The sequence below is a fragment of the Bubalus kerabau genome, chromosome 11 (genome assembly GCF_029407905.1).
Source record: "Bubalus kerabau isolate K-KA32 ecotype Philippines breed swamp buffalo chromosome 11, PCC_UOA_SB_1v2, whole genome shotgun sequence".
Lineage (NCBI taxonomy): Eukaryota > Metazoa > Chordata > Mammalia > Artiodactyla > Bovidae > Bubalus > Bubalus kerabau.
Window position 1 is genome coordinate 13951484 of NC_073634.1, and position 12826 is coordinate 13964309.

At 36.0% G+C, this 12826-nt stretch overlaps 1 protein-coding gene across 6 annotated transcripts in view; it reads right to left on the reverse strand.

The window, feature by feature from the left end:
• Positions 1–12826, reverse strand: part of ALMS1 (ALMS1 centrosome and basal body associated protein) — a 189094-nt gene that overhangs the window by 41585 nt on the left and 134683 nt on the right. For all 6 annotated transcript variants that reach the window (XM_055539647.1, XM_055539646.1, XM_055539645.1 and 3 more), the window contains 3 exons: positions 10114–10284; positions 1770–1907; positions 138–302 (listed from right to left, as the gene is read on the reverse strand). In XM_055539647.1, the coding sequence (XP_055395622.1) occupies positions 138–302; positions 1770–1907; positions 10114–10284 (474 nt within the window). The remainder of the gene's footprint in view (positions 1–137; positions 303–1769; positions 1908–10113; positions 10285–12826) is intronic.

Genomic DNA, 12826 nt, shown 5'->3' on the forward strand with positions numbered 1-12826 from the left:
AGGCTGCAAAGTCAGACATGACTTAGTGACTGAACAATGCTCACCAGAATTAAGTGGAAACATGTGGACATTGGTGCTTGGGGGCACACATGCTCTCTCTCTCTTATAGCTCCTACCCCACCACCCAATCCCATTACCTGCAATATCTATCTGTAAGGCTTTCTTTTCTTCTGACCAGGCTTCCTTAGGAACCTTCCTCTTACTATGGATCTCCTCTTTCTGTTTAATGGCTTTAGTGTCTGGCAGACTATCAGTCTTTGTGTCTTGAGTTGAGTGCTGTGAAGCAGCAGCAGTACTGGAACCTAAGACAGGAAAAAGAAGACTGTAAGTTGACAAAACGTATTTTAAAATACTTTTCAAGCATCTACCCTGGGTTGGGAAGATCCCCTGGAGAAGGGAAAGGCTACCCACCCCAGTATTCTGGCCTAGAGAATTCCATGGACTGTACAGTCCATGGGGTTGCAAAGAGATGGACACGACTGAGCGACTTTCACTTTTCACTTTCACTAGAGTGAGAAGACAGTTAAGATGTGTAAACACTGAGAGTGAAAGAGAAAGACATCTTGGGGAAAGGTGACTACATATGAAAAAAATGGAATCAGGAAAGTAACTCAACATCTAAGAAACAGAACAATTATATAATTTATTTGATTATAGAATTTGTAAGCACTGAAAAGTTGTTTGGGAGCCAATTCTACTATTCTGAAAGACTAGGCTAAAGAGGTTTTAATTTGTAAGGGCAATGAAAACTTTTTGATGTGGAGATTAACATGATCAAAACTTTTTTTTGAAGCACTGATTTAGCTACAGCAAAAAAGGGGGTAAATTTTTGAAGTTCTGCCCAGAATACATATAAGTTCTGAAACAGAAGCAATACACACAAAAAAGAGAAGTGGCTAATTATACTCCAAAATATGTTTCAATATTTATAACTGTGGCAGAAACTACCAGCTGCCTTCTGAAATTGATTTTCCTCTGCCTCTGAAATAGAACCTGACTTAGCTGGGCATATGTTTACGAGAAGAGAGATTATATTCCCCAGCCTCCTTGGCATCACAGGTTGGTGTGACCATGTGAATAACTCTGGCTAACAGGATGGGAGGGGAATGATATATTTAAATTTTGAGAAGTAGTTAAAGGAAGAAATATACTTTTTTCTTTTCCTGTTTTCCTTTCTACCGCCTGGAATATGGGTCTGATGGCTACAGTATGAGAATGGAGGCTAAAACATTGAAGCAATGGGAGAGAAAGAGCTTTGTTACCTGGTATATCTATTCTTTCTATCAACAAGTCTTTTTCGTTTTGTTTTGATCCCTGAGAGCTAAATCCTAACTTAAACACACTTGAATAGGCATATTTAATTAGTACAGTCCTACTGAAGTGTTTTAACTGAGTAGGTAGTTAGGAAGTAAACAAGTTAAATTCCTAAAGAACAAAAGCCTATGTATGACAATGTTATTAAAGAGCTAGCATCTCATGGCACCAAATACTTTTATCAGAAATGTTTTTTAAAATCCATATGTGAATTTATGGCAATCAGATTAATTTGTGTACAATATACACAAAGTTTTCCAAAAATATCTCAAAGAGCTTTAAAAACGTTGATTTCACCTGCCAGTGCATACCAAAAGCTGCAGCTAATATTCTACTTCAGATATGAACAAGATGGAGGAGGGTTGAAGACAACTGGATAACACTTTTCTATTTATTGATATATTCATTTTAGAAGGCCAGAAGAAAATAAAAGGCAGATAATTCAGTTCCTCTACCTGTGGTATCTTTCTCCAAAGATTCTTTTTCTTCAGAGCCAGCAATCTTGGTCACTGCCTTTTTAGTGTAGATCTCCTTTTCTTGGTTTTTGTTTGAGAGGTCCTCATCCCCAGTGATGAGAACTTGAACGTGAGCATCTGGAATAATGATGTAATTTGATCCCATGGAGAAAGAAAAGGTAACACCAGAAAGTAATACACCACCCTCCCTCCCAAAACAAAACCTCTTTATATACTAGAGGAAAAAGCATCTCATAGGCTCAGCCATGTAAAAGCTGTGGCAGTTCTGAGGACTTCATAACATATGACAGTTTCGGGGAGTTTGGAAAACTTTCCATATTTTTCTGTGTACAATCATCTTAAATAAAATCTGCTCTTTGCTGATTTGATGCAACAGTAAGAAAAAAAAAGGGGGGGTCCAGATCAGGTATCTTTCAAAGTAGAAAAGTAGATCTGAACAACCTTTCAAGTTCTTTGGCCTAGTCAAAGTTTTGCTCACTTAGGGGACAAATTCTGACATTTCATATAAATACTAGAAAAAATTTTTATCACCTAGATTTTATATACAGTACTCATGTAATTTTAAAAAATCTCCTGAAGTTAAATTTGCCTAATAATTTCTAATTCCTTTTACTTGGTCATATTTGCTAGATATCTATCTACTTAATTGGTCTTTTAAAGTGAGTTTTTTTGTGGGTATGAGAAAACTCAAGTGCAAAATTATGTTGGTAAATAAATTAAAAATCACCAATATAACAACTAGGATACAGTTACCAAGCAGTTAATAATGGTTATAGAGCTTAAAAAATAAAACATTACAGATATAGTGATATAATGATAGATACTCTATGTGCATGCTCAATTAATACCATTTTCAGCAGCAACCTTAAGCTCAATTTAGAATCTGCCAATTTCAAGGATGTTTTTGAATGTATTGGATTATTTTGCATGTCTTTCTTTAAACTTTATATAAAAGGTGTAATACTCTGAGTACCTTTGTCTTTTACACTCCAAATTATGATTGGAGGATTTACTCATAGTAACTCTAATTAATTCATTCTCAATGTTACATAGAATCCTATTCAATTAATGTATCAAGTCATCTGTTGATAAACTTTACACTATTTCTAATTTTTTTTAATATTAAAAAGCATTACAATGAACATTGTTGTAGAATTTCTTTGTAGCTTGTATGAATTGCAAATATTCTCCAAGTCTGTGTCTTGTCTTTGTTATATGTCTTTTGGTATACAAAATTTTTTAATAATATCATATTTATTTTATTTTTCTTCATGGTCTGTGCTTTGCAGGTCTCATTTAACAAACCAGTATTTCATGGTCAAAACACAGTCATCTAAATTCTAAAAGCTTAAAGTTTTCCTTTTTACATTTAATATCACTTGGACTACGCTTTTGTTTAGTTTGCAGTAGGGCTTCCCTGTGGCTCAGATGGTAAAGAATCTGCCTGCAATGTGGGAGACCTGGGTTTGTTTGATCCCTGGGTTGGGAAGATCCCTTGGAGGAGGGCATGGCAACCCACTCTAGTATTCTTGCCTGGAAATCCCCATGGATAGAGGAACCTGGCTGGTTACAGTCCACAGGGTCACAAAGAATTGGACACTAACGAGTGACTAAGCACAGAGCACACAGGGATCTATCAGATTTTATTTTTTCTTAGTTCTATCATCAGTGGCCAAAACACTATTGACTAGCTCACCCCCTCCCCAGGATATGTCATCTGTGGCATATATTAAGTTTCCACATTCATGGGTGTGTTTCTGGTCAACACATTGTTTATTACTACATATTAGGTCTTAAATATGTTTTATACACATACACACACATGCACACAGTAAGTCTTTTGATATCTAGTATGGCAAGTTCCCTATCTTATTCTTTAAATATACTTCTTGATTTTCAAAAAAACCTTGGAATCAGCCTGTCAAGTCCCACAAAAAATTCTACTGGAATTTTGAGTAGTGATGCATTGAATTTACTTAGGGTTCTTTACTGTAATTCAATGAAGCTCAATCATTCTCTATGTCCTTTGTTAGAGTCATTTCTAAGTACTTATTCTTTGTTGTTTTTAAAAAGCGTATCTTAAAAATGCCTTGTGCATTATGTCTCAGAAGACACATAACAAATATTGCACAGAGAATTCAATGAATTGTTAAAAAAGTGAACATATACCAGGGTTTTAAAAAAAACCTGGCTCGAAGTATACATGCTCCCCTCATTCTTTCTTCCAATCTCCCCCAGGCTGATAATTAACAGCCCATTTTAAATGCAACAAACTACTTATATTTCTGAACTTTCTGTAAATAGAAAAAAAGAGCACATAGCCTTATGTCTTGCTTTCTTCTCTCATGTTGTATTTGTAAGATCCATTAAGTGTTAAAACGTATTTGTCCTTTACTTAGTCTCATTTTCTGGTTAGTATTAACAATACAATTCATCCATACTACTGGAAAAATAATGGGCATTTGGTAATTTCTGGTTTGAAGCTATTACAAGAACTGCTGTAAAGAATATTCACGTGTGTCTCTTGGTGCTCATGCACATCCTCTTCCGTGGAGTATATAATTAGGATCAGAATTGCTTGATTATGCTTTTGTGTAACTTACTAGATAATGGCAAATTGCTTTCCAAGGTCACTCTCGAAATTTACATTCTCACCAGTAGTGAATAAATACCTCTTGTTTTATATTCTTACCAGCACAGTACTGACTTTTTCATTCCAGCCATTCTAATGGGTATGCAGAGATCTTATTGGGATCCTAATTTGCAAATCCCTGCTGATGAATCAAGTTGAATATTTTTGCGTTATGTTCACTGGCTATTCGATATTCTCTTTTATAAAGCACCTAATTCAAGTACTTTTGTCCTTTTCAAAAATTGGATTGCCTATCTTTTTCACATTGATTTGTATTAGTTCATTTTATATTTTAGATAGAAGTCCTTTGTGAGGTATCTATTGAAAACATCTTCCCCACTCTGTGGCTTGCCTTTGACTCTCTCATTTGGTGGTTAATTAATAGAATATCTTAATTTCATGTGATATATTTGTCAATATTTTCTTTTATGGTTACTATTTTTGGGGGCTGGGGATTCGATTTAATAAATTTTTTCCCATTCCAAAATTATGAAGACATACTCCTCTGTATTTTCTTGCAGAAAACTGATCTATTTCATCTATCTATGCCTTACATATTTAAATCTATGAAGTATATGGAATTGATTTTGACGTGTAGTGAAGTGGGGAGGGGGGTCAGTGTTCTTCCCCGCCCCCCCCCATATCCAATTTACATAACATCATTTTACTAAAAACATCATCTTTTTCCCCACGGTACTGCAGTGGTAGCTTTATCATCAATCAGGTGTCCATATATATGTGAATCTGTTTCTGGAATATTCTCTGCTCTGGTCAGTCTGTTTATCCTTGTGCCAACAATACACTGTTTTGATTACTACAGCTTTGTAATAAGTTTTGATACTTGGTAGTGTAAATCCTCTAGATTTGTTCTCCTATTTCAATTTTTTATTATTTATATTTAAGGGTATAACTTTACCCTAAGTATCACTTTGGCTATCTTCTATACATTTTGATATCAGAGTTTTAAATATATTGCAACTTCCAGTATTACTTTAACTTCTGAGTTACTTAGAATTACAGTTTTAAATTTTCAAATACATGGTTATTGTATAAGTATATGTATATAATATTTATATATTATGTATATTAGTTTCCTAAGGCTGCCACAGTAAATTATTACCAACTGAGTGGCTTAAAACAAAATACATTTATTCTCCCACAGATCTGGAGTCAGGTGTCAGCAGGAACACGCTCTCTCAAAGGCTATCTGGGAGAATTCTTCCTTGTGTCTTCCAGCTTCTAATGATCCCTAGTACTCCCTGGCTTAAGGCAGCACAACTCCAGTCTTTGCTTTTGTCTTCACATGGCCCCCTCTCCTATTCAGTAAGTCCACGAATCACTGGATTTGAGGTCCACTCTAAACCAAGGATGATTTAACCTAAAGATCTTTAACTAATTACATCTGCAAGTAACATTACATACTGAAGTTCTCAGTGAACATAAATTTTGGGGGAATACTATTCAACCCATAACACACAGATTTTTGTTTTGTTGTTACAAGTTTTTATTGTTGATTTCTAATTTGGCTACAGTAGTCAAAGAAGCTGTTCTGTTTGAACATCAATTCTTTAAGTGCAACAACTTCATCCATTTTTCTAAGTGTTTCACCTGTTCTTTAAAAAAATGCAAAGTTCTCAATCAATCAAATTTTAAAATTCCATTGTTTAAATCTTCTCTAATTTTTTTGTTTTTATTTTTTTCCCTTTTTATTATTAAAACCCTTGTGTGGAGGGCTGACATTAAATAGAACTCAAGAAGGGAGCTTCTCTGCTTCTTAGGAAACCCCCACCCAGAAGCAGGTTATCTATGAATGGTTTAGTACCTGACAGGTGAGGGCTGTCCTGCACTGTCCAAAACCAAGCTAGGCATGCCACACCACACCCCCAGGGATATGGGCAGCCGCCTGCCAGAGGGGGACCAGCTACCTGAACCCACCAAGGCTTCCATGGTGCTGCCGTATGGTTCTACCTCAGTGGGATTCCAGAGGTCTACAGTCTTAAATCTCACAGATGGTTGCTTTGCCCAACTGGCTCCTCAACCAAGTACATACACTTGAATCCTCTTTCCAGCATCTTTCAGTTTCTGATGGATATGAACTGTTGGGTTTACCTATATCTTCCTGTCATTTTTCCTGCATACAAGTTTGAGTACATGAAAATAAGCTCAAATTTTACCTTGCTTGTTGGTATATTTGAGCCTTTTTTTTATTGGAAGGGAAACTTGTGTGTGCACGCGTGTGTGCACACTCAGTCGCCCAGGCATGTCTGACTCTTTGTGACCCCATGGACTGTAGCCTGCCAGGTTCCTGTCAATGGGATTCTCCAGGCAAGAGTACTAGAGTTGCCATTTCCTACTCTTATATATAGATATAGGCGTGTATATATATATATAATTCATAATTATACATTATACTATATAAACATATAATTATATATTACATATTATACATTATAATTAATATAAATTATTAGTAGGAATATCCTACTCCTAGGAGTATATATATATAATATATATATATATTATATTTTGGCCTAGAATTTTATTTTGTCAATATTAACACTGCTCGCTACCTTTTCTTTGGTTAGTATTTGCCAAATATATCTTTTTCCATCTCTTTTATGTTTTGGGAGGTAACACAAAATAAACAGTAATCTAATCAAAATATCAGAAAGTCGAAGAGTTCCATTAAGCTTATAACAGAAATCAACAATTTTCAAATACCACCAATTCATTTAGTCATTTCTTCCAGTATCACTAGCCTTGTTTCCAAATAACATGTTTCATATCGCTGTATCCTTTTTAGTTCCATAAAATGTTTTATTTTCTTCTATGATCAATAGGGATTTACCTTTTAGAAAACTTTCCTGTCACACCCATATTCCCTCATTCTATCTTCTGAAATTTTAACCCTATACTAATGTTCAGTGTTTATATATTATGTAAATAAGTCTTGATTTAGTCACTCTTCAGTTCATATGTGACTGTGTTATGTTTCTGTTATTCACAGTTAAACCAACCAGAATACTGTAATCATATTTACTTTCTTTTACAAAGTTTTGCTTTTCCTGAGGAGTTACCAATTGCCTGTTTTTACATTTGCTAAGTTTCTCTATACCATTCCCTTCATCATCCTTATAAATGGAAACAGAATCGAAAATCCCTTCCAAATACAGCCAACTATATAAGGCAGTCTATCAGCTTGACTCTTTTCTTACAGTCCTCTATCTGAACTTGTTCTCGATCCTCTGCATCACTGCTGTAATTCCTTTCCCACTCTCCTATGTTGTTGACCTCATTTCCTTCATTCTATGTTTTCCTTTAAAAAAATTAAATCTTTAATTTTAATGAAATAATTTTCCCTCAGAATTTCAAGGCATTATGCCTTTAGTTTCTAGTCCCATGTATTACTTTTCTTTTTTTAATTGGAGTATAGTCATTTTACAGTGTTGTATTAAGTTTCTACTGTACAGCATATCTGTCTTGTTTGATGTCTTACCAAGTACAACCTCTATTTGTGCAAGAGCTCTGAGAGGAAATCCTTGGCAGATTAGAACCGAGGGTCGTGGTTAGAAATATAGGTCTACTGTACAGCAAAATGAACAAGCTATACGTATATATATATCCCCTATTTTGGGATTTCCTTCTCATTTAGGTCACCACAGACCACTGAATAGAGTTCCCTGTGCTATACAGTAGGTTCTCATTACTCATCTATTTTATAGATAATATCAATAGTGCATGTATTATTTTTTAAAAGTTTAACATCAGTCTAATATCCATTTCTTTATATGGTACTTGTTTTCTCTTTGGAAGCTTTTAGAATCTCCTCTTGCCAGTGTATCAAATTTCAAACAGTCATGTGCTTTGATGTGGATTTTTACATACATAATTCCTATTAATATGAAAATTCATATCCTTCACTTTTGGGATCTATTCCTATACTAGTCCTTGATTCCTTCTTTTTTACCTTCTCTATCTTCTGTATGGAACACCTGTTTTTTGATGATGACCCTTTGAGGTCAATCTTGAATTTTCTTTTCTTTTTTCTTTTCCCTTCTTTTTATGTTCTATTTCCTATCAGATTTTCTTACTTTTATATTCCAATCATTCTGAGATTTTTATTTCTGATATATTTAATGGGTTCACTTAGCTGGTATACAAAAGTTTTCCCCAGCAGGTATCTTCTCCCTATTCTTCTTAACCCTTTAAAGTGAGAGGTTCTAAGGCTGGGCTTCTCGGTTAATCAGGAGGGCTTTTCCTTAGGATATAAAGTCTGAAGTAGACCAACAATAATAGTAACAGATGTCCGTTTAAGAAGCGGGAAGTTACAGGGGTCCCTCAGGTAACAAAGCCTAACTTTATTTCAAACACAACATCCTCACCAAATGCACAGTTAGTAAGTTCACTGTGCAGACTTCTAATGGAGTTCCCTGAGTCTACCACTTTTTGTTTCCTGTCAGTTTTTGCATATCCACCTTCTTCACAAGTGCCTAACAGTGGGATCACAGGGTCACCTATGTGAACCAAACTGCCACTAGTATATAGCTAGCATATGAGAGTTTTCATTTATGAACTACATTTTGAAAAAATAGTTGCCTTTTTATTTACTTGGCAGCCTCAGTGCTAACTGGCAGATAAGCTTATCTCATTTCAAAAGACCTCAAAATGCTTTTGAGTGCAACAAAAAGTTATCTGGAAGAATGTCTGCACTTTAGCAAGCAGCCTTTCATTTGGTTTCCTCATAAAAGCACTAACACCATCACAGGAAATCATTAACACTATGCCCAAACCAGAACATAGAGCCAGCAGCCCTTGTTTGAATACTGCCCCCAGATTAGTAGCTCCTATCTGGCTAATAGCTATGAACATGAATAAAATACTGTAAATGTAACAAAGTAACATATGTAAGTATACATGTAGAGTTTTCAGTAGCTCCTGAAATTTTCGTTTAATAAATACTACTGTGTATCAATTAAAGAAGCACAATATCAGTGATGCAGAGGGAAAAAAAATCAAGGAGATTCCTAAAGATTAAAAGCTTTTATAAAACATTGGGGCCTTTATCTGGGAATAAGAATGAAGACCCAAGATCGATGAATGAAGCAGACTGAGTCTTCATGAGTCTGAGACTCATGCGGACTGATGCAAACAGAAGAATGTGTATCCTTTCTGCAGAGGACAGTCATGCCTCAGGGTTCACTGATTATTGCCAAGAAGGAACACAAGCTGAGTGCAACCAGATATTCTGACTTTTCAAAGGAAGCCCAAAATCTTATTTTTAAATGCTGGCAGCAAAATTTAAAAAAATTCAAAACAACATGTAAGCCACAGACTTTCCTGCAGAATCCAATTGATGAGATATTTATACCATCTGACAGATAAATTCATGAAGCATTTTAATCAACACTTTCTATGGATTTTAGTCTTTAAAACATTTAATTGGATATAATTTCATTTTAAAAGCTGCAATCTAGTTTCCATAGTGAAACTAAAGTTTATTGTTTTCAAAAATTTGAAGCATTTAAAAAGATTTTATATTTTCTTTCTTGTACATACCCAATAAAACACCTAGGAGAAAAGTTCGCATTAATGAAGTAGAAAAAAAAGAAAGGATAATACTCCCACTTAGGATGAATACAGAGAGAAAAAAAAAAAAAGAGGCCACAAAATACACAAAGCCACTCCAGTCACCTGCATTATCTTTCTGAAAGGGTTTTTTCCCCATTGACAAGGATGCCTTAGTTACCGCCCTCTTACTGTAGATGCCCTCTTTATGTTTAATGTTAACAGTGTCTGCCAGGTCATCATCCCTTGTGCCTAGCACCTGAGCCGGGAAATCTGGAGCAATGGCATCATTGGATCCTGCAGAAAAATGGGAAAGCAGTATAGTTAACATAAGTACAGATATGAATTTAAAGAAAAACAAAAAAAATTACCTCTTAAACCACTTCTATAAAAAAGGCACTACCATGGGAGTGTTATAGGGTACTTAGAAGGAGACGCCAGTCAAACTGAAGCTGTCAGAAATGTACAATATTGCAACAATATAGTGGAGAAGCAAATGACGTAAGAGGAGACATAAAGCAGAATATCAGTTCAGAAGGGAGATCAAATTCTAGCTCAGAAATGTTTTCAGATGAGGAGAAACAGATTGCAAGTAGGGACTTTCTGAAATATGGAGAGGAAGGAAGAAACAAAAGCATTTTAGGTAGCGGTTATGGCATTAGCAAAGACTAGGAAAACAGTAAATAAGAAAATCAGATACTTTTGTGGTCAGACATTAAAGAGAGTGGTGGGAGATATTAAAAAGTAATTGGGACAAAATTCAGTGGAGCATAGAATCCCAACTAAAGGGGGTAATAATAAAGGGAAATACAATCAGTCACATTTTAGGAAGGTTAATCTGACAATAATACAAAATATTCTAAGGAAATTTTTATGTGATAAATGTAAGATTTGAATATAAGATTTTTTTTTCTTTTAAAATACATTTCAGTGTTAAGCCCACTAATATAGGAACTGATAAGAAGTTTACCCACGTCACAAAGAAGAGGCAAAAGAACATCTCTGGATATATAACAGTTTGTAGTAACTACAGAATTATCTTCTACAAAAATGTTTTATTTTTTCCTTCTTATCTGATACTCCATATCTCATGCACTTTGTAAGCACCGAAAAGGTATATGGCCAAAAAAGCTAAGTAAGTATCAGTTCAGGTGGTTCAGTGGTAAAGAATCTGCCTGACAAGCAGGAGATGCAGGTTCAATCCCTGGGTGGGGCAATTCCCTGGAGAAGGAAATGGCAACCCACTCTAGTATTCTTGGCCTGGGAAATCCCATGGACAGAAGAGCCTCTAGGGCTACAGTCCCTGGGGACGCAAAAGAGTCAGACGTGACTTAGTGATTAAACCACAACCACCAAAAGTATCAGTCCATGAGTATAGTATAAATATGTCATGAGGAATATTTCAGGACAGACTGCAAGAATCCTGTTAAGCCCTCTGGGTCGTATGTCCATTGAGCTTTTCTTTGCTTCTGTGGCATCACTTTCTTTTATTTGCTCCCTATCCTTCAGGTAAATCCTCATTGTCCTTTCTTCAACTAAAACTCTCAGTGTTGGAGTTCCTGAAGGGGTCAGAACTGGGTTCTCTTCTCTTCCTGGATGAACTCCCCAATCACCAAAGTATAGAATTGTATGTTGATGACCAACAAATATGTATCTCTAGCTGGAACCTTTCTTCTGAGCTTCAGATTCCAGTACTTAGGACACAACTAGCCTCTACAGCATTTGGGGGAGAAACTGTTACAGCAAAAATAGAAATGACACTTTTCTTAAATAAAAATGAGAGTTTTCTGATAAACAAGGAAAATAAGGAAACAGTGAACAGGCTGGAGAAACAACATAAACAGGCCTGAAAAAGAATAATCTCAGCTTATTCTTTACTGTTACTACTAACACGTGTAGCTAAACTTCTCCTTCACAAAGCCAAACAAAGCTAATTACTCTTTGATTCCATATGAATTGTACTCTGCACCTGGCATTCTTCTCCCCCTACACTCTCTCAGTAGCATTCTGCATTCCAAAAAGAAGGTTAGGATCAATAACTTGAGGGAGTGGAAGGCCCAGTTGCTGAGCTGCCTGATGCTAGCTGTGGCCTTTTTTGAAATTTTGCAAAGGAAAAAAAAAATACAAGGGACATCCCCAGTGGTCCAGTGGTTAAGAAGTCACCTTCCAATGTAGGTGATGTGGTCCAGAGACTAAGATCCCATATGAAAGTGAAAGTGTAAGTCACTCAGTCAAGTTTGACCCTGTGACCCCATGGACTTCAGCCCACCAAGCTCCTCTGTCCATGCAATTCCCTAGGCACAAACACTGGAGTGTGTGGCCATTCACTTCTCCAGGGACTCTTCCCCACCCGGGGATCAAACTCAGGTTTCCTGCATTGCAGGCAGATTCTTTACTGTCTGAGCCATGGGGAAGTGGTGTACCTTGAGGCAACTGGTCCCTTGGGCCGCAAACTACTGAGCCCACGCGCCACAGCTAGAGAGAAGCCCACACAGTGCATCTAAGATGTAGCCAAAAGCAAACAAACAAATTTTTTTTAAATGCAAGATCTTCATTGTGATTCTCTCCCTATTACCCAAAGAAAAGGGGCATAGTTCTTGAGACACTAGCCTGCTGTATTTTCCCCTTTGCTGGACAATGAAAGAATAAAGCCACCTCTCTCCTCCTCCAAAACTGTCTGTATTTCTATTGGGCATCAATGCACAGAAAGCCAAGAATCTGGCAACAAAATTAGAAAAAGAATTCCTTTCCTCATTAAAAAAAAAAATTGTTTTTATATATTATGGAACAACACAAACAACTGTACATGAGGTTTTTTTCACAACTTTCTTTTATTCTC